General features: G+C 38.6%; 1 protein-coding gene across 5 annotated transcripts in view; it reads left to right on the top strand.

Annotated features, from left to right (window-relative positions):
- CFAP20DC (CFAP20 domain containing) overlaps positions 1-25,563 on the top strand; it is a 251,615-nt gene that overhangs the window by 9,727 nt on the left and 216,325 nt on the right. For all 5 annotated transcript variants that reach the window (XM_059387861.1, XM_059387860.1, XM_059387863.1 and 2 more), the window contains exon 4: positions 4,429-4,501. In XM_059387861.1, the coding sequence (XP_059243844.1) occupies positions 4,429-4,501 (73 nt within the window). The remainder of the gene's footprint in view (positions 1-4,428; positions 4,502-25,563) is intronic.

Genomic DNA, 25,563 nt, shown 5'->3' with positions numbered 1-25,563 from the left:
CCCTCAAACTCCGGACTTGTATCTTCAGTTGCTTAGATGACATTTCTGTTTGGACAGCTTTATCTTACAAATCATTCCTGTTGCTACAGATAGCCACATCTCTGTTGTTAGCAACCTGTCTTTCCAGTAGCTCTGACAAAAAAACTTCAGTCAGTCTGATTTTTTCTCTCTTCATTCAGTTCATTAGGAAGATCTTGTTGGTTCTATCTTCAGCTTTGACTTTGAGTCTGACTACGACTTTTTGTTTCCTCCAGTGGTACCATTTCTCATGCTTGGAATATCTCCTGCATTCATCTTCTCATTCCGCGCCCACCCCCATTTTTTAACTTGTTTCCCTACCATTTGTTGTCAGTTTCACAGCTAGAGTAATACTTATACAAATGTGAGGCTCTCCACTACTGAAAATGTCCCATCTCTGAGTGAAAACCAAAGATCTGTAGGACCCTACAGTATCTGGTACTGTCTTTTTTTTTATTTTAAGATTTTATTTATTTATTTGACAGAGAGAGATCACAAGTAGGCAGAGAGGCAGGCAGAGAGAGCGGAAGAAGCAGGCTCCCTGCCGAGCAGAGAGCCTGATGTGGGACTCGATCCCAGGACGCTAAAATCATAACCTGAATGGAAGACAGAGGCTTAATCCACTGAGTCACCCAGGCACCCATCTGGTACCCTCTTAATTCTCTGACCTTATTTCTTGTTGCTCTTGCTTTTGTTCTCTCTGTTGCGACCATATGGGTCTTCTTGCTGTTTTCAAACGTAGCCTGGTGCTCTGTCACCTTTGCACCTATGCATAAGCTGGTAACCCTCTGCCCAGAACTTTCTTTTCCCTAATAGCTGCATGGCTCACCATCTCCTCTTCTTTAGGCCTTTACTACAGTGTCATCTTCTCAATGACAGCCCACCCCACCCTATAATTTATAGCACTTCCACACTCTTGATCCCTTTTACCTTTCTCTATTTTTTCCATGTACTTGCCATCATTTAACATGTTATTTGTTTCTTAGGGTTTGTTTTTTTCTATTGTTTTTTTTCTCACTATTGCTAGAGGTAAGCACCTCCAGCACAGAAATTTAGTCTATTTTGTTCACCTAGTAGTGTCTGACACATAGTAGACATTCAGTAAATCTTTGTGGAATAAGTTAATGAATGTATGAGTGGATTCCTATTGATCTTAGGATGACCTATATCCTTCGCATGGCCTTCACGGCCCTGGATGATTGAGATCTAGCTATTTGCCAGAATTACCTCCTGCTGCTTTTCCCTTTCTGTGTCTTTTACCAGCCCTTTATGTCTTTATAGATTCATCTGCTCCTCTGTGGCTTTTTTCATCACATGATGGAATATCACCTCTTCCTATAATATTTGTTCCTCCATCTCCCTCACCCACTCAACCCCTATTCTTTCTTCCCAGCTGAATTCCAGTGTTATTTCTGCCAGAAAACCCTCACTCATCATCCTCTTCCCTCCAGCGACCCAGGATTATACACTTTCATTGCACCCTGACCTTTTCTTTCCTGGAACTAGAATATCGGTTCTAAAAGAATAGAGACAGTATTTGTGTTATTCACTACAGACACATCCACATTGAGTCTGGCATGTAGTAGATGCTCATTAAGTCTTTTGTTGAATGATAGATCTAATTTAATCCATACAAATAATCCTGTGAGGTATATATCTAATTTGTCAGCTCAGTTTTACATATGAAAGGAAAAGAGCCCAGAGAAGTCTTCTTATTTGCTCGAGGAATGTGGAATGATCCAGAATAGAGGCATGCCTGTTTCCTGCCTTCTGGGTGGAAGTGGGAGAGGTACAATTCAGTGTGCTGTTTGTGCCAGGACTGCACTAGGAACCAGGAAGTAGCTTCAGTCATGACATGGCAGAGCACTTGTAAAGGATGACTGTGTTGTGTTCTTGTTCCAAACTCATGGACAATGAGACAAACACTTGTGAGGAGTACGTGTGGTATACAACTGTCACTGGCTGTAATGAAGCAAGTATAAAACCACTGTTTAAAAACCTAATGGTGTTTTACCAGTTAAATGTGTTCTAAAATATTCAAAGAAAAGAAGGACCTGACCTTTTAAAAATAGAGGTAGTTTATCTCAGCAGAGAATAGATTATGAAACTTCAGGAACCTGTATATTTCAGTAAAAAAAATGAAATTTTTATGAATTTATATACTTGATGGGCATTTTTGACTAATAGTAGTCACATTCAGCATTTCTTAGGGATTTTCAATATAATGTAGCCAAGAAGAGTCAGTTTAAATTTACTAGGCCATTGGAAAAAAGTATTACTGTAGAGTTTATTTAGCATTTCTGGCACATAGGATCAGTGTATGTCAAATGTTATTAAAGTACTTTTTTCTTTGTTGAATCATCACCATATGGTATTGTCATACTTCTTTTACTCTTAGAAGTGAAGCCTTTTGGACACCAAGGCTTCTGTATGTGAGAAAGTTGAATTACAAAGCTTTCTTTTTTTGAGGGCAAGTGTCTTTCATATCTAAAAATGTTCATAGGAAAATGCCCTGTATGTGTAGCATAGTTCATTGTTCTTGAAAAAAATTGGGCCGATTCAATGAGATTTGTGATACAATTTAAGGAACTTTGTAAATTCATTTATCCAGGTGCTGTCTAAGCTCTGTATTACAGAGGCCATTGTGCAATGGAAAAACGCCATAGGGCCAATCAGTGGAAGATGCGGGAGAGAGATTAATTAATGATGATGTATTCAAGTTAGCCTCATTTTGATATCTCACTTCGATTTTGTAGTCCAGAACTCAGATGCCTCGCTGGCTTTTCCCATAAATATGGTAAAATCCCGTTCCTAGGATGTTTACAAAGGTCAAAGCCTGTTATTTCTTATTTCCATTATATTACTACTCTATGTATGGCTCTCTGGAGCAGTTTGTAAGCTTAGCATTATAATTAAAAACTTATCTTTGTATGTTGGATTTAAAAGATACTGGGCAGGGGCACCTGGGTGGCTCCATGGGTTAAAGCCTCTGCCTTCGGCTCAGGTCATAATCTCAGGGTTCTGGGATCAAGTCCCACATCTGGCTCTCTGCTCAGCAGGGAGCCTGCTTCCCTTCCTCTTTCTCTCTGACCTCCTCTCTGTCTGCTTGTAATCTCTGTCAAATAAATAAATAAAATCTTTAAAAATAAATAAATAAAAATAAATAAAAGATACTGAGCAGACTCGACCAAATATGTTTATTTTGTAGGAGCTAAATTTTGGGTAAAATGTGGGAACTAATTAAGTTGTTCAGGAATATTGCAAAACAGTTTAGCAAAGGAGTTATAAACCAGAACATACATCCAGATTATCCAAACATGTGTTGTTAAAAAACACAACAAACAAACACACACACATGTATTATCGCTTTGAAATAGATAAATTTGTTAAGTCTACTGAATTGGAATAAACAAAATAATATGCCTTTTAGATGAATTGCCTTCTTTTATCCAAGTGTTGCCCCATATTGTTAGATTTCTAGGATAGATTCACAGATAAGTTAGAACATTTCTATTTCCTACAGAAGTCCCACATGAGGAATTAAGTTCCTAAAAGCCATGTTTTAGGAGGAAGTGATTCTAAAACATCCAATAAGAACATCATAATTGAGAGAGCAAGCAAAAGTTCAAAACCTAAGAGAAAAGGAATTAAGTGAATGGGTTTGAAAAGGTAATATAAAATCAATTGATTTTCAAAGCAGTTGTAGACTTCAGCCATCGAAAGTGCCATAGGGGTTGGTTTTTCTTCAAATATTTTTAATTCAGATGAAAATGGTGATGGGGAATGAAAGTGATCAGTTTGGGTTTGTGAGCACTGAACTAATTAGATGTATGTTAAATTAACAAAAGGCATTATAAATGAAAATATGTTCCTCCATCCATCTCAACTGTGGACACATTTAAAACCATATGAACCAGATATGGCTCATCAAACCTTCAGTTGTAGTTGTCATAAATAGAATTGTTTCTCTTGATCTATTGTTTTTTATTAAGTTCTTTAGTACAATTAAAACTGTCAGCAGATAAAAATAAATGCCACATGTTTTTATGGTTGCCTTGATGTGAATCTGTAGTTCAGTTTTATAGGTTTCTATTGAATGTGTACATTCTCTTGCAACCTAATAAAAATGGTAAGTAAAAAATTACTATTTTTTAAAATTCATAAAAGTTTCACCAAGCCCACAGATGGGACCTTAAGAGGCAACATTTGTTGTTATAGTTTGATTTGGTTTTCATCAGCTTTTTTGCTTTTATAATGAAGTTGTAACTCATGGGCAGTGCTATTACAAATCTACTATATTATTGAAGTGCTAGAAGCTTCAGGTTGTTGATGGTGCGTGATTGTGTTGGTTTATATGCACATATAAGTGGTTTGGACATATGAATGTATATTTTCCCCCTCTCATTCCAGTTGGACTGATCCAGAGGTTTCTCGTACTTCAGATTTACATACCCCTGGGACAAGACTTCTCCACTGAGTTGCTGTAAGATATACAGAACTTTTTTCAATGTTTTATGTGTATTAGACATTTGATCAATTGAAACAGTATAGACAGTCATTAATTACAAGTGGCAGTTTTTGCATTAAAGAGCAGTGACTTATCAAGTTGACATGAAGTAATTAAACTAATTTAATCGTATTTCTCAGATATCATTATAGTCTGGCATTTCCCCAGGGGAAGAAGGCAAATTTCATCTGTTTAAGAAAATACCAAAGGGTTATGGATTTGACAATAAACAGCCTATAACATGCAGAAACAAATAATCCAAAAATTTAAGATTTTTGTTCAAATGAGGGGCAGTTTTGTACTCTCTGCTATTGTAAACCACATTTGGATTAAAATTGATCAAAATACCTCATCTTAAAGTTATTTACTTTAGCTTAGAAATATCAGCTGACACATGGATGGCTTAGAATGTATTTGTTTTAAATAGCCTTGCTGTGAACAGATTGTTTAGCAAAAAATGAGAATATACAACTTTAACTCAATTGGGCTGTCTGTTGTCTGAGATGATTGTGAGAATGAAAATAAGATTTGATTTATACACTCATATAAAATGGAATCTTGCTTAAGATTTCATTAATACATTTGCACTTTTAATAACATTAGCTTTAAGGTATGCTCTTTTCTCATTTTTCTTTGTAATTAATAGCTGTTCAGGGCCTAAGCTTAGTCTTTTATTTTCCCTGCTGGAATAAATGGCTTTTCCTATTAATGAAGTTAATTTTGTACTAGTCGCATTGGTGCAAACTGAGAGGAAGGAAGAACTTTCTTAGTAAAATGAGAAAAACATAAATTTGAGGTTATTCTTTTGTCTTTGTTTATATACATTAAATTATTAGTGATTAGTATGTATGTTGGGAAAAATATGAATTTAGATAATAACATGATCTTGTTTTCTTAGTTGATAAAGGATAGATGGAACAATATATACCTTCGTTTTATTCAACTTTAAACCACAGTAAACTTCCAGGGTTTTCTGGAAGTTTATCATCTGCCATGGTTATCATGATTCTTTAAAACAGTTCTTACAGTAACAGCACCAACATGTTATTTGAAGCTCTTATGTATCTTTCCCTGGTTCTGTAGAAAAAGCATTGTCAAGACTGTAAAGGCATTCCAAAGGTGTGGAGAATACCACATAAAGCTCTATTTCCAATGTAGGGGAAAGTGGTTCCTACCAAATGAAAGGAGGCAAATTGTATTTTATTTTTAAGCTTATTAAGTTCCTTATATAGAAATCCAGTGCAGTGCCTTTCCTTCTGATCTCTACCACCTGTGCTTTGAGATTCTTCGGAAGCTGTGGCAGGGGCACTCGCAGTTGGCTTTCTGATCAAAGCTGTGCAGGACGCTTGGCTTAACCTTGGAGCAGACTCTCACTGAGGAGCATTCTTCGCCTATGCAAAATCAAGGTTTATTTGGGCCCCCAAATACTTGAGCTTATCACCCTAGCCTAGGCAAGATACTGTTTTAACTAAGTTAGTAATAACTAAATCTTTAATTATTGAGAAATTGACAGGTATGTTAGTATGTTAGGTTTAACTTTGTCTCAGCGAGAGAGTAGCTGCTCTAAGTAAGCCTGACTACACCTTCATTACCCTATTATTAATGAACATCTTGGCCAACTTAAGGATGGAAAAACATTTTCACGGGTGATGGGATTACTTACTAGATTTTGAATTCACTGGACTGTAATCATAGATTCTCTTCTGCTCTATGGACAAGCATTTGGATTTTTCTGGTGGCTTTAGATTTATAGTTTTAGGAAAATAAATGTCTTATGGACAGAAGATCAAAATTATTAAATAACTGGCATTCTCTGTCCTGACCTTGTGAATTTAGCAGATTATAAGGAAATATGTTGACTCTGCATTTGAATTTGCTGCTAATAGATAATCAAGATATTTTGCCATTTTAGGAAGTAATGGCAGAGACCATATTTTTACAAGAAAGAACATAGAAAAATGAGCATAGACTGTCTTTCTAACTATAGCTTTTTTTTTTTTTTTTTTTCTTAAATGAAAGGACTTTCTTTCAACACCCTTAGTGTTTTACTGTATTTCTAGCAGCATAGCTCCAGGCTATTTGAAATAATACATTTCCCTAATAAGCTTGGAAAGTCTTATAGCAGAAAGATATCTGGCTTCTAAAATATTGCATTGTCAGAATGGGAGAGGCATTTTGTTTCACAAAGATATGATAATGCATCAAGAGGTTTTCATAAGCTGAGTCTTGCCAGCTACATTATGAATGTAATCATCGTTTCTTCAGTATCTTCCCGTGTCTCTCACATCCACTAGATGGTGATACTGCTCAGGGGAGGTCATCATCTGTGGGTTCATGGATGCCTTGGTACCAGCAGCAGCCCTGCCTGAGGAATCCTCCAGTCAGTCCACAAATTACTGAATCCCTGTTCCTATCAGGCAGCGGTTTAGGGGTGGGAGGTCAATACACATTAAACGTGTACACTTTTTCCTACTCCCACTTCTTCCCTCCTGGTCCCAGACTGCTATTGCATCGCCCCTCAGCTGCTGTTGAGCATCCCCGTGGATTTCCCAGATTCTCCTGTCTTTTTTCTTTTTTTTTTTTTTCAAAGATTTTATTTATTTATTTGACAGAGAGAAATCACAAGTAGATGGAGAGGCAGGCAGAGAGAGAGAGAGAGGGAAAGAGAGAGGGAAGCAGGCTCCCTGCTGAGCAGAGAGCCCGATGCGGGACTCGATCCCAGGACCCTGAGATCATGACCTGAGCCGAAGGCAGCGGCTTAACCCACTGAACCACCCAGGCGCCCCTCCTGTCTTTTTTCAATGCCGTCCCCACACTGTAGCTGGCGCGATCTTTCTAAAAACCAACTGGAATTCCCATTGTATCGAGGATAAACTCTCTCCAGTTCTTGATGGTCCTGTGTCTGTCCCCTCTTCCTTCTCATCTCATACCTTTCTGCCCTGAGCTCACCATTTGTCAGCCAGACTGGTGCCTTTTTGGCCTTACTGGCCTTACTGGCTTTCCCTTTTTCACATACCAGATGAAGTCTTTTCTTAGGGTCCTATGCACAAGTGGTTTATATCCCCATTTCTTTGCCTTGCGAATTCCTACTCAGTCTTCTCATCTCAGTTTATGTGTCCTTTCTTCAAAAAGGCCTTTTTGGATTTTGCCTTACTAAATGAGTTTCATCTTTTATGCTCTTTTCTAGCACCCTGTTCTTTTTCCTTCTTTATGGCTATACCAGTTTATAATTCTGTGCACTTGGTTATCTGTCTTTGGGGGTAGATTTTGAGTTCCACGAAGATGGGGACCCATGGGTTCTGGTCACATGATATGCCAGGACTAGGAACCTAACAGATGCCCGGCACAAAAGCTCTGATGTGAGTGAAGAGGCAGTGGGGACAAATGGACTGAAATGAATGAACAGGACCCAATCTGTGTCCTTACAAGAGTTTATTCAGAAAGTGAAAGATCAGTTAAAAGGCAATTTAAATACATCTTTTTTTTTTTTTTTAAGATTTTATTTATTTATTTGACAGAGATCACAAGAAGGCACAGAGAGAGAGAGAGAGGGAAGAAGCAGGCTCCCCACTGAGCAGAGAGCCCGATGCGGGGCTGGATCCCAGGACCCTGGGATCATGACCTGAGCCAAAGGCAGAGGTTTTAACCCACTGAGCCACCCAGGCGCCCCTAAATATATCTCGATAAATGTTGTGATGACATAAAAGCAGGACCTGTAGGTGACATGGGAAGTATTAGGTAGAAGTAAGAGCATAATCTTGGGCCTGGACAGATCCACTGTCAAGTCCTGGTTTATCTCTCTGTGACTTTGGGCCAGTTACTTAACTCTCCTCACCCATGGGATGAGAGTTATAATATCTACTTCACAGATGCGTCATAAGAAGTAAATGAGAAAATTAACATAAAGTAACAATGGTTACTATATACTATACTATATATATATATAGCATATATATATATATACTATATACTGGACATTGTCCCAAACGCTTTGTTTTAGTTGAATTAATCCTCAGAATGAACGTATATAGTAGTCATAATCACTGCCTCTGTTTTACCATTAAGGAAACTCAAGTCTGGAAAGATTAAGGAATTTGCCACAGGTTATAGACCGACTAACTCTTAGAGCTAGAATTCAGGGACACCTGGGTGGCTTAGTCAGTTAAGCCTTTGCCTTCCGCTAAGGTCCTGATCCCTGGGTCCCAGAGTCTAGTCCCACATCAGGCTCCAGGGAGCCTTCTTCTCCATTTGCCTGTCACTTCCCCTGCTTATGCTTTCTCTCTCCCTCTCTCTGACAAATAAATCATAAAAAATAAAATCTTAAAAAAAAATAGAGCTAGAATTCAGACTTAGAGTTTAAATGCGGGACCTGTGCTCTGCACTCTGCACCACCATGCCGTGCTGTCGTACTTGAAAATACCATTATTTTTCTATAGTACACATTGTTTTTCTATACAAACTGTACATACATACATATGTAGTAGGGATATTTTATTTGAATCCTGTATAAGACAAAAGTGCTAAGCTTTCTGTGTCTTCCTGTAATAAACATAGTGCTATCATTAGAGTTCTGGGAGGGGAAAGGTCTTTCATTCTAGATGTTGCTCTTTATTCAGAGCTTCATAACCTGACCAGCAATTATCCAAACACATTACATTTTGGGTGTAGAGAAAAGGCAGTGTTTACCGTGCTAATGCATAATGTATTAGCAATAAAGTAACACAGTTCTCTCTTACTTCTCTTCTGGTGTCAGCCCACAAAATAAAATCCCCTCCCTTACTTTTTAAAAAATAAACTCTTTTTGACTTACTTCTTAGCATTAGCACTTTTCATTTCCAAAGTATGTTAGTGTACCTATATCTCACTATTTAACCTGAAGTTAAATGATTTAGTAAACAACAGATTTTTGAGAATTCTTTCCTTTTGTGATCTCTTCCGTGCATGGCAGTGGGAAGCCAGCGGCTCCCTTGTGTGGGTTGTTAGGTGTTTCAGAGCCTGGGGGCAGACATCTGGTGCATGGGAGGAACACCACGAACCTGAGCTCTTGGAAAAGAACCAACTGCATCTTGAAATAGAAATCCATTTTGCTATATTTGATGCTGTCAGTCACATTAAATGATTTTGGAATATTATATTTTTTGACAGGAATTGCATTCATTTTACTGAATATTGTTGAGCTGCATTAATTCCTTTCTCTATCCTGATTTTATCATTATTTCAATGAATTCTGAGAGGCATTTTATACTGTTAATGCCTCTAGTGAATTGACATTATTTTTTTCATTTTCACTCATCTCAACCAGTGCCTTTTCAGGAGATGGGATGAAAGCACTATGAAGTTGGTGGTGGGCATCATGTGCTATTTGGAGAGGTGGGGGATGCTTAGCCTGCAGGTCTTGGGAAATATTATTGCCAGAAGGTTTCGCATTTTGAGCCTTTAGGTATTTGGAGTACTGCTTTCATTTGGAATCTCATGAGGTAAATTCTTAAAAACAACAACAACAAAATACCTGCTGATCCTTTATGATGTCTTCATTGCAGTATTCTGAATTTGAATTTATATCTGAGTAGAATTTAATGATTTTTAACCTAGAATTCCATCTGAGAATGCTCATTCCAGAATTTTTCTCTCATCCTTTTGCTGTATCCCCTAGTTATATGCCTTTGGGCCAGGCACTTAACTTCTGTCTCAATTTCCTCTTCAGTAAATGGTAATGTGAGTTTTTTTCTTTTGTTTTAATTGTCAGAGTTAATCTGTGATGTTGGTTTTTTTCCTAAGAAATACTAGGAAGTCCATGTGGATCTTAAAGTTTCCTCTTTCGTTTCTGTAAAAGGGAAAATTGAAACATACCCATCCCACAAAACAAAGCTTTAGCCTCAAGGTAATTTAATAAAAGTTTTCCCTGTATCAACCTTTTCTGTATTGCTGCTAGTGAGCTAGACAAAGAAGTCAAAAGAGAAGTTTAATAGAAGTTTTAGGCCCTTCTACCCTATTGAGTTTTGTCTTGTCTCTTCTTGAGTAACATTGGGGACGGTAGACTTCTCTGAAATTTTATACCAAGTAAAGGAAATATGGTCTCCAGCCACAGACCTGTTCTTTTCACATGGCATCCGTCTTCAGCCACTTTAAAGCCACCAGGGTTGAAAGAATACCTAAATTTGATACCTTTACATTAGAATGACACTGGCAAAAGCTTTTGAGATTATATCCATTTAACCAAGCACAAATAACTCTTCCTGTGGAAAATAGATGTTTTTGTTTTTTTGGTCATTTTGATCCCTTTCTTTGGAGAAAAGAACGGTTTCTATATATCTCTTTAGTAATGTGTAAAAACAATGTTATCCAAGAGCCAAGTATTCTATTATCCAATAAAATATTTTATGTCACATCTCTAAACTGTGTCTTTAGAACCTGGCAAAAATGGCCAGGTGTTGCTCTTTCTCAAACTAGTAGGAGTATCGAGTACTAAAGTGGTCATGACATTGCAAGTTTCATTAACATTTTGAATGTAGCTCATGGCTAATTCCAACTTCTATTTTTTCTTTTTAAAATCATCAGTATTTAAATCTCATTATTTTAATTATATCCAATTAAATGTACTTGCATAATCAGTATATTTTGTTACATGCATTAGTAAGGAGAGCACTTTAAGATGCTTTGCATAGTGTCTTTCATAATATATTAAATTTGCATGCCTTAAAATAGGTTCTATGTAGGAGATTTAGATAACACATGTGATAGGTATATAAATCAGATGCCATATTCCTTATCTATTAAATAAGTGTTTTTTGAGAAATCTTTTTTTTCTGGTTATTAGTTTGGTTCATTTTACTTTTCTAAATTATCTTGACAGTACTCTTTAGATAACCTAGATACATTCTGAAAGCTAAAACACAATACTAGCAAAAGAAAAATTGCACTTATGTAAATATTAGGAAGTATTCTTACACTAATTAATTTATTATGCAAAATCCTAATTAAAGGTCATATACTTGTTACAGTGCTCTGCAGTTAAATTATTGCCCTAAACACCGTCAGGACATAAGTCAAAGTCCTGTGATGGTCAGCTTGCAGAGTCCTGGGAGTCACTGGTTTTGCCCTGGGCAAGATGCTGAGCTGTGTCACAGCCTTATTTGTACAATGGGGGAGATATTCATACCTATTTATTGAGTAATTACAAGGATTAAATTCATAATGCCAAATGGTAACTGAATAGTTAATTCATAATTTTTATATCTCTAAGTGCTAAAATATTTAATTTTTAGATTGTTCTTCTAAAACATTTTTTAAAAGATTTTTTAAAATTTATTTGAGAGAGATAGAGGGAGAAAAATGAGCTGGTGAAGGGGCAGAGGGAGAAGTGGGCTCCACATGTGGCTTGGTCCCAAAACCCTGGGATCGTAATCTGACCCGAAGGCAGACGTTTTACTGACAGAGCCACCCAGGTGCCCCAGTTCTTCTAAAACATTTTGAAACAAGTTGGGCGTGCCTCTTCTCCCTGTGAAGTTTTCATGGTACTAGTCCCTGAAGAGAGATGGGAAAGCTTTTTTTGACTACTGACTCATGCAGGTATTCCATCTGGAAGAAAGTGATCAACATGAAGATGAAAAGAAGAGTCTCCCATCTGTTGGTTATGGATGCTGGCGGTTTATTTGAAAGACAACTGCAGGAGCTCCCAGCTTAGGGCATTGGTTTGAAGGGACTTACAGGTGACCAGGCCAAGTGCAGAACCAACCACAGATAGACAGGAAGGTTCATCAGTGAATAAACAGGCCCTGGGAGACATAGATAAAGCACATAGATTTCCAGTGTTTAAGGTATAAGATGTAGGCTTTTGCTGTTTACTACAGCCTGTGTTCTCCTTCACTAACAGGGATGATTAAAGATAACTCATAGCAAATCCCATATCTTCCAAATGCTCTTACTTCTTTAATATGGCAGAGTTGGAAAGATAGGTTTCTTCAGTGCCATTGATATATAGCTCACTTTTTATTGTCAGAAGAAATGTTTCATCTGGTTTGTTTCTCTTTCCTTCTCACTGTATTTTTTTTTTAAAGATGTATTTATTTGAGAGAGAGAGAGAGCACAAGCAGGGGGAAGGGCAGAGGGAGGGGAAAAGGAAGAGAATCTCAAGCAGACTTTGCGCTGAGCACAGAGCCCAACGACGTGGCTCTTGTCTCACAGCCCAGAGGTCATGACCCTGCACCGAAATCAAGAGTTGGATGCTTAACCAATTGAGCCACCCAGGCAGTCCCCCCCTTACTATATTTTGTTTTTATTTTGGCACTTAAATATTTCAGTTATTCAAAATAAAATAATTTTAAACATCCACAAAATACTATCCAATGTGTATGTTATGGGATTTCTAGAGTCCCCATTATAAAATGTATAATAATTTAGGAATTTTCATTAATGGAGCATTCTAGAATGGAAGAAAACGTCCTTGTTAGCAATTAAAATATGTCATGAAACTATGAACTCATTTGGCTTTCATTAAGTCATCCGGTAATAATTGCAGGCCTCCCAGTGGGGAGGGCTGGTATCTCTAGGATTCCTGATTTTTGCAATTTTTTTCCTCTTAAATTGTAGAGTTTCCTACTTGGCTGTGCAGATATTTTAGAGTCTTTATTTGGACTCACAGAAATATTTGGATTGAAATATATTTTTAAATCACAAACATACCTTACAACAGTGCTTACACATAAGTCTGCTAGGGCATTTGTCACATAATGGTCCTATTACTTACGTATCACTGTAACCAACTCTGTACCCTAACTAGACCATGAGATCTTCAGGGGCTAATGCATTTGGATCCCAATGGAACTATCATCTAACTTTGAATTTCTAAGTCCCATGTGAAAAGACATTGCCCAGCTATTGCCAGTAGGCAGCCACAGACTTTATTGGACTTTGAGTTGTTCACAGAGATCTAACATAGTATCTGGCACATAGTGTACACCCAGTAAATGTTCATTTCCTTCCCTGGGCAATTTCCGATTCCTTGCATTGTTGACCTCCTTTAAGTTGATCTCAGTTTGTGGTGTGGTGTACTTTTTTGGGGGGAAGAAAAGAAGGAAGAGATGGGTGCTTTAAAATTGGTAAGATGGTGGGGCACCTGGGTGGCTCAGTGGGTTAAAGCCTCTGCCTTCAGCTCGGGTCATGGTCTCAGGGTCCTGGGATCGAGCCCTACATCGGGCTCTCTGCTCAGCCAGGAGCCTGCTTCCTCCTCTCTCTCTCTCTCTCTCTGCCTGCCTCTCTGCCTCCTTGTGATCTCTCTGTCAAATAAATAAAATTGGTAAGATGGTGATACTTCCATTTAGAATTTCCATTCATAGCATTGAAGTTTTGGAGGTAGCTGGAAAGAATGTTTAAAATTTTCTAATGCACTGATTTTTATACTGTCAGTCACTTCTGTTACTTCAAACAGAACGGTATGTTCTCCCCTTTTTTTTTTCAGTTTTATATATATTTTGGGATGATGATGTTTATGTGTTTTATACGAAGAGAGAATGCTGTTTTTCCCTCAGAAGGTTGAAATGCACTGAGATGGTTCGACCTTCTCTTTAAAACTGAGCAGTAATACAGAGCCAAATAAAGCTGATGTTGCAGATTTCAACTACATTTAAGTCTTCTCTTTCCGGGAACTCAACATTTGCTGTTACTTTTTAAATGATCAGTATTTGAACTTTTAAGTTTTCACTTTTGATCTTAGACATCCTAGATCCATGAAGCCCATCAGATTTGCCACAGCCCAAGCCCTACAGAGTTGGTGGTTACTGGGCACCCCTGGCCTTTTTGGATCTGACCTTAGACACCTCTTCCTCCATGACTCATTCCACTCCTTCCCCTTGCCTCAGACACTCTGGTTGCTGGACAGCCCACATGCTCTTAAGCCTCTGGCTTAAGGTGTCATCCAACCTGATCCTGTCTCTTCACCTTTTGAAACCCTGATCACTCTTTAAGGTCAAACCCAAATATGTATCCACATCCTCCCCCTATTTTCCGGTTGCAGTGGTCTCTCCATTTGGAGTATTCCCCTCCTTGTATATATGATTGCTTTGGGGGTCAGGACAACTTACTCATCACTGTGGTCAGCACAGCACTTAAAAGAATTCTGTGTGCATGGTAGGTCCTCAGTAACACTTGTTGTATCATATTATACTGAAATTTGTTGATATACTATCAGGGTGGTTCTTGGATTAGGAAAAGGTACAGGAGAAATAAGAATTCGAGCAAGTGAGCAGTATCCAGCTTTCCTCTTGTCAACAATTAGTTCCTGAGCAAGTATTGACCAAGCCATAATTTAACCTTTTATTTGCTCTGCCAAGTATTAACTGCATTTCTCTTAGCTATACCCCTACTGTCAGGATAGTAACCATTTCAAAGAATGAGGAAAGGCAGAAGAACTTAGTAAGGAGAAATAAATTCTCTTGAGTTTTCTCAAAATGGTTCTGTGGGTAGGAGTATATGCAAATAAATGATCTCAAGGCTGGATTAAAACTAAGGAGCATCACATTTGGCTCTTCAATGAAAGCTCTGATTATAAGCCCCTAACAGAACTCCCAGAGAACTTTAATTAAAACCAAGTAGGAACGCATTAGTGATCTTACGTTTTATATCTCTTTCATACTTAAAAAGCTATTATAATAAACTGAAACAATGACAGTGACAGAAAATCCTCAGTATAGTTGGAGGTTGGTTACGTGTGTTAGCAGTAAATAGGACCAGCTGTTCTGTTTCCTATACATAGAGAGTACCATCCCCTTTTTCCTAAGGCTAACTGCCACTGATTTATAACTTGGGAAATAAATTACTTAAAACCATATGTGATTATTGCTATACCATAAACAGTGATTTTTAATAAAATGTACAAATTCACTATATTTTAGAAATTGATGTGTTAGAATAAACTTTTAAAACATTTTAGAAGTTCAGTTCTCTATTATTATAGGGAGTCTACAAATCTTATCCAACCCTTATGTTTTATAGAAAAAAACCTTGAGACTCAGAAAGGGGATGTGACATTGTTCAAGACACAGTTTCTTAGAGGCAAAACCAACACTAAATCCAGAACTCCTGACTCCCTAGCATCTTTGTTTGACATCTTTGCTGCCTTTTAGTGCTTGCGTGGAAAAAGGTAAAGATGTAGTATGATTTTCTAATCATGGTTTCTGACACTCTGAAAGAGAGGTTATTTCTGCAAGTACTTTGGACTCTATATTGTAGAAAATGAATTCTGTTACTATAATCCAGGTTTCTATTTCTCCCTAACCCCCATCCTGTAAAAACCACCAAGAATCAGTTTAATTCTGTGTTTGGGTCAGGATTAGCAAGGTTAAAAAAAAAAAACCTAATTTTAAGGATCATTGGGATGTTAGGGACATTATTAAATTATGTCACGTAAAAGGAGAAGTAGAAGAACATGGAGGGATCTTATGGAACCCAACTGCACAAATGGATATAGGTCTCTTCAGAGGCGAAAGTTGTCAGTAATTTCTCTCCCTCTGGCCGCTACTCTCTCATCTCTTATCCTGTAAGTCTGCTCAGTTCTGTTTCATGCTGCAGACCAGCTTTCTCTGATTACTTGCCATTACATGTATGGGCAAATATGGCTCCCAGTACCTCACTCAATGTCCCTACAACTCTCATACCCGTCACTGTCCACGTTCACTCGGTGTACCTTCCAGCACAAAGATATGAAAGAATAATCGGGATTACAGCCAGGCCAGTGATTGGCTTTCAGCCAGCCACTTCATCTTTGGTTTCAGCTTCAGAGACTCTAAGTGGAGTGGAGACATAGAAAATCTTACCTAAAGAGTAATAGTGAATAATTGTGAACAATTAGTGAATAATAGGCACAAACACATACATGTGTTGTCTCATTCAGTTATCACAACAATCTTAAATGTGGATATGCTCCCATTGTACAATGTATTAATTTCACAATTATATATTTAGCTCCTACCATATTCTAGGCACTGCTTTTCAGTTACTAGGGGTCAGCTGAGGGTCCTCACTCTCCCATCTCTTATATTTTAACAATATGGCTTTACTTTATTTAGAGTGATGTGACTGTTAGGTCTACTCATACTTGTTGTGAAACAGTGGTTCTTAAACTTTTTGGTCTCAGGACCTCTTTACACACTTAAAAATTATTGAAGACTCCAAAGAGTTTTTGTTTATGTGATTTATATTTGTCAGTATTTATCATATTAGAAATTAAAAATAAATTTAAAAGATAATTATTATTTAGAAATAGTAACCTCATTACCTGCTAGCTTAAGTAACTCTGAATAAGTAACATAAAATATCTGTATTTTCTAAGCAAAAATAAAATTAGCAAAGAGTGACATTGTTTTATGTTTCGGTAAATCTCTTTAATGTTTGCCTAACTAGAAGACAGGTGTATTTTCGTATTACCTTCTGTATTCACCCTCTTTTGGTATTATACATCATGTCAGCTCTGGCAAACTCCACCAAGTACTTATAAGAGAATGAATGAAAAGGACAAAGAACATCGTAGTATTGTTCTGAAAATAGTTTTGACATCACAGAGCCCCTGAAAATGTCTTGGAGACTCCCGAGGGTCCCCAAACTGCCCTTTGAGAACTAAGAGTCCCTTAACCACACTTGGAGTACTGCTATTCTAAAGCATGTTCTAAAAGCAAACACATGAATCCTCTGCATTTTCCTTAAGTGTCCCCTTTGTATTAATCTGTTTTATAAATCAGGTAGGCTGTTATAACAGATAATCTAATCTCAGTAGCTTAACACTGCTACCGGTTGTTTTCTGTTCTTGCCACAGTTCAGGCCAGTGGTAGGGGCTCTGACCACCCACAGTCATTTAGAGACCCATACTCCTTCCATCTTCCATCGAGGACCTTATAGTCCTCTACTGGATCTTTTGTATCTGGACAGAATAGAGAGTCACGTGGGAGGATATTTGAGGTCACATTCCTCTGCAGGAACTCAGATACACCCCCGTAACAGCATCCAAGTCTGGGAAATAGAGTCTGGCTGGGTGCAAAGAAGAAAAAGAAACAACAGGCTTTGGCCTAGACATACCATCATTTACCAGCTGAGTTTCTAATAAATAAGTTAAAAGAAAATTATGATTTATTGTCAGCTCTTTTGCCCTTATGAAACTTAAGTGGTAGTTAATACCTCATGCTTTGAGACAAATCGAGGAACATGCAGTCTAAAATAATTTTTAAATATTTTAAACTTTTTATTTTGAAGCAGTTTTGAACTTAAAGCTTAAGTTGCAAAAACAGTACCAAGAACTACCATGTATCTTTTACCCAGATTCACCAGTTATTAATATTTTGCCACATTTGCTTTTATCTTCTGCATGTATGTGTATGGGTGTGCATGTGTGTACATACACATTTTTCCCCAAACTATTTTGGAGTGAATCAAAGAGCTCACACTCCTTCACTGAAGACTTTAATATGTACCTCCTTAAAGAACAAAGACATTCACTGACATAACTATGGTACAGTTTTCAAAATCAGATTTTTCAGTGTTAATGCAGTATTAGTATCCATGGCATAGACCTACTGTCCTTTATAGCAGTTATGGTTTTAGTCTAGGATTACACATTGCATTTGGTTTGCATTTGTCTTGAGTCTCCATTAATTTGGAATGATTCCTCAGCCTTTTTGTGTCTTTCACATCAGTGACATTTCTATAAAGTACAGCCTAGTTATTTTGTAGAATGCCCTTTCATTTGAGTTTGTCTGATGTTTTCCTTATTAGACTCAGGTTATACATTTTTTGCTTTAGAAATACTCTGAAAGAGATATTGTATCCTCAGTGAATTTTATCAAGAGGCATATGATGTCAGTTTGTTCTATTGTAGGTGGTGTTCAGTTTGATCACTTGGTTAAAGTGATGTCTGCCAGGTTTACTCTTGGCAAAGTTACAATTTTTCTCTTTAAATTAATAAGTCATTTGGGGGATATACCTTGATAGTTTGTAAACACCTTGGTCCTTATCAAGCTTTCCTTTACTAGTTTAGCATGATGATTCTTGCCTGAAACCAATTATTACTATAGTGGTTGCAAAATAAAGTGCATTTTTATTTTTTTTATTTTTATTTATTTATTTATTTATTTTTAATTTTTATTTATTTATTTGACAGAGCGAAATCACAAGTAGGCAGACAGGCAAGCAGAAAGAGAGAGAGAGAGGGAAGCAGGCTTCCCGCCGAGCAGAGAGCCCGATACGGGACTCGATCCCAGGACCCTGAGATCATGACCTGAGCTGAAGGCAGAGGCCCAACCCACTGAGCCACCCAGGCGCCCAATAAAGTGCATTTTTAAAATAAATTTATTTTATTTTATTTTCAAAGATTTTACTTATTTGACAGAGAGCACAAGTTGGGGAGCAGCAGGCATAGGGAGGAGGAGACTCCCCGCTGAGCAAGGAGCCCGACAAGGGGCTCCATCCCAGGTCCCCAGAATCATGACCTGAGCCAAAGGCAGACATTTGACCAACTGAGCCACACAGGTGCCCCAATAAAGTGCATTTTAAAAGTAATTTTCTAATTACACATATGAGAAACAAGTGGGATAGACATTTGTTGGCTCTCTGCCTGGCATACTTTGCCACATTTTTCTCTTCCTAAAATTTTCTGAATTTTGTTTGGATATATCCCCCTGTCTAATGGCAGCCTGTCTGCTTCTAGTAAAACTGATGACAACATAGCCGCTCCTGTGGGTTTTGATTGATAGGTCAGTTAGCACATTCTATCCACGAAGCCACATTTATTCTTTTAGGAGTGGGACTCTGTCCTCCTCTAGCCCAATCAGAGTGAACTTTCGGGCTCTTGTTTCAGTTGCTGGATTAGCAGTACCATTTGCACCTGGCATCTGTTTTGTGACCATGAGGCTAGAGCTGATCCACGTGGCAGAAGGGGAGAAACAGAAATAAATTGGGTCATTGATGACCATTTTGAGCAGTTTAACCAGTCAACCCTGAAGCCTGCCCTACATGAGCTAATAAATTTTATTAAGTGAGCTAGCTTGAATTAGTTGTTCTGTTAACTTTTGACAGTCCTAATTGATATTCTTAGTAACAAATAAATAGTTATAGCTGTTTTACTTGATTAAGAAGAACTGGCAAGAAGGATGCCTGCATAAAACTTTTCCAACACCCAACAAAAGGAAATGGGCAGAAAGGTGTGTTTGTTTCCTCCACAGCTTGGTGATAGACCCTGGAATAGGCTACTAATAAGGATTAAAATAGCAGAATCAGCAACATTTGTCCTGTGTGTCACAGGGCCTGTGAATTCATCTGCAGTAGTGAAATTGTTACAGTGGTGAAGAGGGGCTAGATCCATTTGACTCCTCTCAGTTAACCAAGCCAGTTGGAGTGAATTAAAACACAGTAGGGGCATCAAACACAGGTATGTTGAAGCATCACATGAAGCCCAAGGACGGCAGTGCAGCTGGGCATGGAAGCCAGCATTAGAAAGCCTTAAGTACTCTCCATCTCTGCTATTCTGTGTTTCTGCTTCATTTCCAGTCCTACCAGGCAATTTCAAAATACCTAGAGAGAGAATATGATTGTGTTAGTTTGGGTCAGGCATTCGCTCCTGTTCAGTTCACTTGTGCTCATTGGTATAAAAATGATTTCAGAAGACCTAGCCCTGAGGGTATGGAGATTTCAAGGAGTGAGTCAGACTCCAGAGTTGGCTACTAGAGGAACATTTATGAATGCCACAGTCAGCCAAGGACATAACTGTAAGCAGGAAAAATTAATTCGTGATGCCTTTCTTCCCGTCTCCGGACTCCTGCCCCTCATTATTAGCCTGAATTTCTCTCATTTGAATTCTTGCTAAGATGTTCACAAATAAGGTCTTAGGTGTGGGCCCTGGTCATTTCCAGGATATGTTTATTTTACAAAGTCAGTGTTTTATACCAGCAGCCGCAGCAACCTGGGAATTTGAACTGCAGATTCTCAGGCCCCATTCATGAAGTGCTGAGAGAGAAGCCAGCAGTCTGTGTTTGAACATTCTCCTCTAGGTATTGCTGATGCACTTGACCTCTGAAAACCACTGCCCTAGGGAATTCCTGGAAACCCACGAGGAGGCCAGAATCTGGCCTCTGTCTTCATCCTGGCCTCTGTTCCCTGTCGAAAGATGGTCAGGTTTTCCTCAACCATTGCCTCAAAAAAGAACCCTAAGCTCTGGCCTCTCAAGAGGCAAAGACACCTGAGTGGTGGAAGGGTCGCTCTTCGGCTCAAGAGCCTCCATCTCTTCAGTTTGGACCCAAGGGCTCACGGTGCACCTAGCATTTCTGGACATTATTCTGCCAGTGCGGAGAAGTCTGAAAGCCCCTGTTCCTTCTCCCCCTCCCTGCTCTTCCTACAACTCCCCCCCTCTCCTCCTCTGGCTTCTTTTCTCTCTTTGCCTCCATCTTGTTTCTTCATTCTCTTCTCTCCTTCTTCATCCTTCCTCCTCTTTGTCTTCTTTTTCTTCTCTTTGCCTTCCTTTTCCTGCCCACTTTTTTTTTTATTCTTGCCCTTTGCCCTCTGCTTCTTTTTTCTTTTTCATTATTTCTTGCTTTTTTTTTTTTCCTCCTTCCTTTTCCTTCTCTTTTCTTGTAATTTCCCACCTGTTCTTCATCCTCTCACCTGAACTCATAGGGAGGGTAAACTTGCTCAAGAAGAGAAGCTGAATGCCCAAGGGCCACAGAAAGTGGCAGATGCCATTGCTGTCATCCTATGGACATCCTTAGATCCCCCAGGGCACCTTCAGGATTATCCAGGGTCCGAGCCTGCCCACCCCTGCACCTGCACCTGTTCAGCAAGAGCTCAACCTTATCCTCTTCAGCTCTGGGTCCCCTCAGCCTCCTAGCCCAGCCCCAACCTTGATCCCAGGAACAGCTCACAAGGTCGCATGGTGGTGCATGTTCACCAGTGAGCTCTGTAACCACACAGGTTACAGGAGGTGGGGGGGGCATGGTTAGGAAGGATCCCGGATGTTTCACATTTGCTAATTTCTGTGATGTAAACATTCTCCCTATGGCTGCTTTCAAGCTACCAAACTGACATCACCGAATGAGGAGCTGGAAAGGCACGCTCACAACGGACTCGCACAAACCAGTCAAACCCACAAACACACTAAGCAGGGCCTTACTAGCGGTGGCCTACATGCAGTACTACTGCCTTCCCCCATTAATGCAGGTGTTTTGGAGTTAGCCATTCATGAAAGGATTACGGTCATTTGAAACGTCAGATGTTTGTTCACTCATTATTTAACAGACTCGTTTTTTTAGAATGGCCATTGGAATAATTAAAAACTGCAGTATATAATAATTGCCACAACACCACCTTTTAGTTCAATTAAATAAAATTCAGCTGCAAATACTGCCCCCCAAATTGCAGCCTTTTCAATGATTTGTAAAAAACCCTTTTACTTATGTGTCTGAGCTCAATCAAAATATCACTATAAATTGACAGCACTTTTGGGTTATAGATATAATAAAGTCTCGGTTAATATTCAGTTAAAACACAGAATATCATTCTGTCACCCTATCTTTTTTATTTGTATTCTACAGCATCTCTGGTGGATTTTTATTGTTTTTAAGTAGCTTCACATTATGTTTTATGATACATTTCTTCCTGCAACAGTTTTGCATACAGATGGAAATGTTGGGAATCTAGTTTAAGGCTGATCTTATTTTTTTATTCTGTTATGTGATTGATCTGGTCAGTGAACAAGAAATTCTTCGAGGCCATCCATCACTCCAGGCAGCAGCTGAGCTAAACCTTCTAACTCACTGCTTCCAGTCAGTCATGCAAGATTCGGGTTATAAATATTGAATGTGCAAACAACTGTTTAAATTAGCTGTCCTATCTATTTTATGCAATTTCAGTAGAAAAGCAAGCTGATATATTGTTTAGTGGCAAGAAATGGAAGACAGTGAATTCAGTATTATCCTTACATACGTCATGGAATTCATCCTATTGCAAATATTTAAAACAGATCAAATTAATTCTTGTGCCCTTAAGTTAAATTAGAAATAAGGCAACTGAGCATGTAATTTATGTAGCTTTTTGGGGTTTTATATTCAAACAGTAGCAAGACTGTTAATAATTGTAAATGTGGCCATCTGTCATAAATATAGTAGCCAATTGTTAAAAGCTTAGTTCTGTGAATTTTGTTACCTCTTTGCAATAACAAAAATAGCTTAATATTTGGAAAATATTTGGGCAGGAAGGAAAGTAGCAGCTGGCTTGTCCCACCATTCCTGGTAAGCATCTAGAATATTGAACATGTGCAGGTGTTTGTGCTTCTGCTACTTGGACTTGTAACAAGTGGGCATACTTTCACTAGTATTGATATACACAGTGTATAAAATTGCCAACCCTTTGTAGTGACTGCTAGGAACCTTTTGTATGTGATGAATTTAGGTAAACTTCCAAAATTGCTTTCTGTGTTTGAAGTTCATCGTTCAAATTATATTATTCTGGGAACATTCTTTCAAGCAGCCCACATTCATGAACTACCTACAGAAGAGAAAAGTCTGTCTCCCTCACAGACATGCAGGGTGTTCAGCATATGTCTTTTAGCAGTTGGGTTGCAACCTAACAGGAGAGGTGGGCAAGATTTTATGTTATTCTCTGTGGTAAACACTGCTCATTACCCTCCCAAATCTATGGTTCTCTCCTTCCTTTAGCAGAATTTTGGTCAGGGTGGCAGTAAACCTAGCTACACAGATGCACCTTCTTATACCCCACACCCCCACCCATAGCTAGAGACAGCCAGTGACCTAGTTCTGGCCAATGAAATGCAAGTGGAATTCACTTGGCAGGACTCCCAGGAAAGCTTTTTAAAATGGACACACTCAGCTAACTTGTTCCTTTAGCCCTATGTCCTTTGGCACTTTAATCTTGCCTTGTTTTCTGCTCCAATGTGAATACAATGCGTGGAAGCGCAGCAGCCTTCTTGAAAGTATGAATGGGAAAGCTGCATGTGAGGACGGCACGCAGGGAAATGGGGGAAATCGCTGGGTGCCTGATGGCATTATTGGGGCACTAACCTGTCCCGAGCTGCCAGTCCTTAGACTTGAGTGAGTATAGGAGCCTCATTTTGTTTTTTTTTTTAAACCATGATTTTTCAGCAATATGTACAGCCTAACACATCCCTGACTGATACCCTTCTTTTTCGGAGTTATCTGAGTCTTCATGAAATTATGCATTGCGTTTTTTCAAACATAGTCTACTTTGGAATTACAAAAGTCAACTTTGATGTATGTCTGTGTGTGAAAATAAGTTGAACCAGTATTGCCATATGAAAAACTTCATGATTGATAATCGTAAAAATGGTATTGTGTGATAATTTTAGTAATAAAGATCACAATTTCAGGATAAAGCTCAGGGAATTTTCTTAATGTCATCTCTCAAATCTTATTTCCTTTTGTCTTTGATCAATTCCTGTCATCTTTTCTCACCCAATGCTCATAATCAGGTAGAGGCTAATTTATAAACAGTAATAATATAGCGTTACAGGTCCTAGAAATATTTGTCACAAATGTAAAATCTGATTTCATTATTTCCCTGCTTAAAAGCCTTCCATAGTCTTTGATGTGGTATTAAAGGCTTTTTCATTCTGGCTCCAGATGTCTTGTCCAATCACATCTCCTTCCTGCCTACCTCCCTTTCTCCCAACATATTCCATCAGCCCTGTGCTGTTTAAAACCACTGGACTTCTGGTAGGATTCTGAAACTAGACCATACTTCCATTCTTTCATATCCTCCCTTATCCTGTCTCTTCTCCATCCGTGAGCACATCCCACTCATCCATCCGAAAGAACGTCCATTCAGACGTCTTTCTCTTTGAAGCTTTCCCTGACTCTTCTAACTTCATGGTCCTTGCTTTCTGCTAACATTCTTTTTATGCTTCTATGGTAGCACTTATTGGGTTGTTTTATATTTATTTATAGGTCTTTCTCGGGAGACTGTAAGCTCCATGAGAAGATGAGCTAGCTTTACTTTGTTTTGCAGCTTCACTATCTAAGTCAGGATCAGGAATGGAGTAAATATGAAGAATTTTTTTATGTTTTTAGAACAAGAGAATTTTTTTTTAAATTTCTGCACCTCTCATTGAGTGCTAGGATTGTTTACCTGTTCATTAATGTATCCCTGTGAAGGAAACGTTGCCAGTAATAGAATATTCATGAATTATATAACAAATAATCGTCCATCTCAGTCATCTGTGCATCTGCTTTCATCGAACCATGACTGACTTTCTTGTGTCTTTAATTTTTTTGGTTTCATACTGTATGTGGAGGCCGAGAAAATTAAGGCCATCCCACCTCAAGTTTAGCTGATGTGAGAAACAGAGGCAGAAGAAAATCATTAAAATTCCTCACCCACTGACAAGCCCTTGAAACAGACAGAGTGGCTTTCCCCTGGGGACTTACCTGCCCTCACCTTGAGGTTTTGCTAAGGACAATCCTAGCCTGACCTGATCCCCTATCCCAACAGGTCCGACCAGAATCCTTAAGTCTACTTTAACAATTCCTTTAGTTAACTTTATCTCTAAACCTTCAAGATAGTGTCGAGAATCATTCCCAAGTATATGGCCCACTAATATACATCTAAAGAGTCTCACGAGAAGATTTTTATTATTGGTAATAAATAACCTCTCTCCCAACAATAGCTAGCCCCTCAAGGTCCTGGAGACCTTGCTTCCGTAAGTCCTTAGAAACTTATGCCATCCCTAATCCCCTTTGTCCTCACCCACTGCGGAGTCCACCCCTACTCTGCCTATAAAAACTCTGACTGTAATCTGGTTTGGCATCCAAGTCCCTACTCTGCTGTGTTAGGTGTACTTGGGCCCAAGCTTAAGCTTGTCAAATAAACCTTCGTGTGATTGCATTGGTGCTTGGCTCCTTGGTGGTCTCTCAGACAAGAAAACTCAGGCACAACACCATACATTGTATGTAAAGAACAGTAAAGCCTTAAATAAATAACATTCACCTCCAAAAAGTACATGCCTCTTCTTGTAGACCAGTGGGGGAAGCTAG

This window comes from Mustela nigripes, chromosome 2, assembly GCF_022355385.1.
Source record: "Mustela nigripes isolate SB6536 chromosome 2, MUSNIG.SB6536, whole genome shotgun sequence".
Lineage (NCBI taxonomy): Eukaryota > Metazoa > Chordata > Mammalia > Carnivora > Mustelidae > Mustela > Mustela nigripes.
This window is presented reverse-complemented; position numbering and strand designations above follow the sequence as displayed.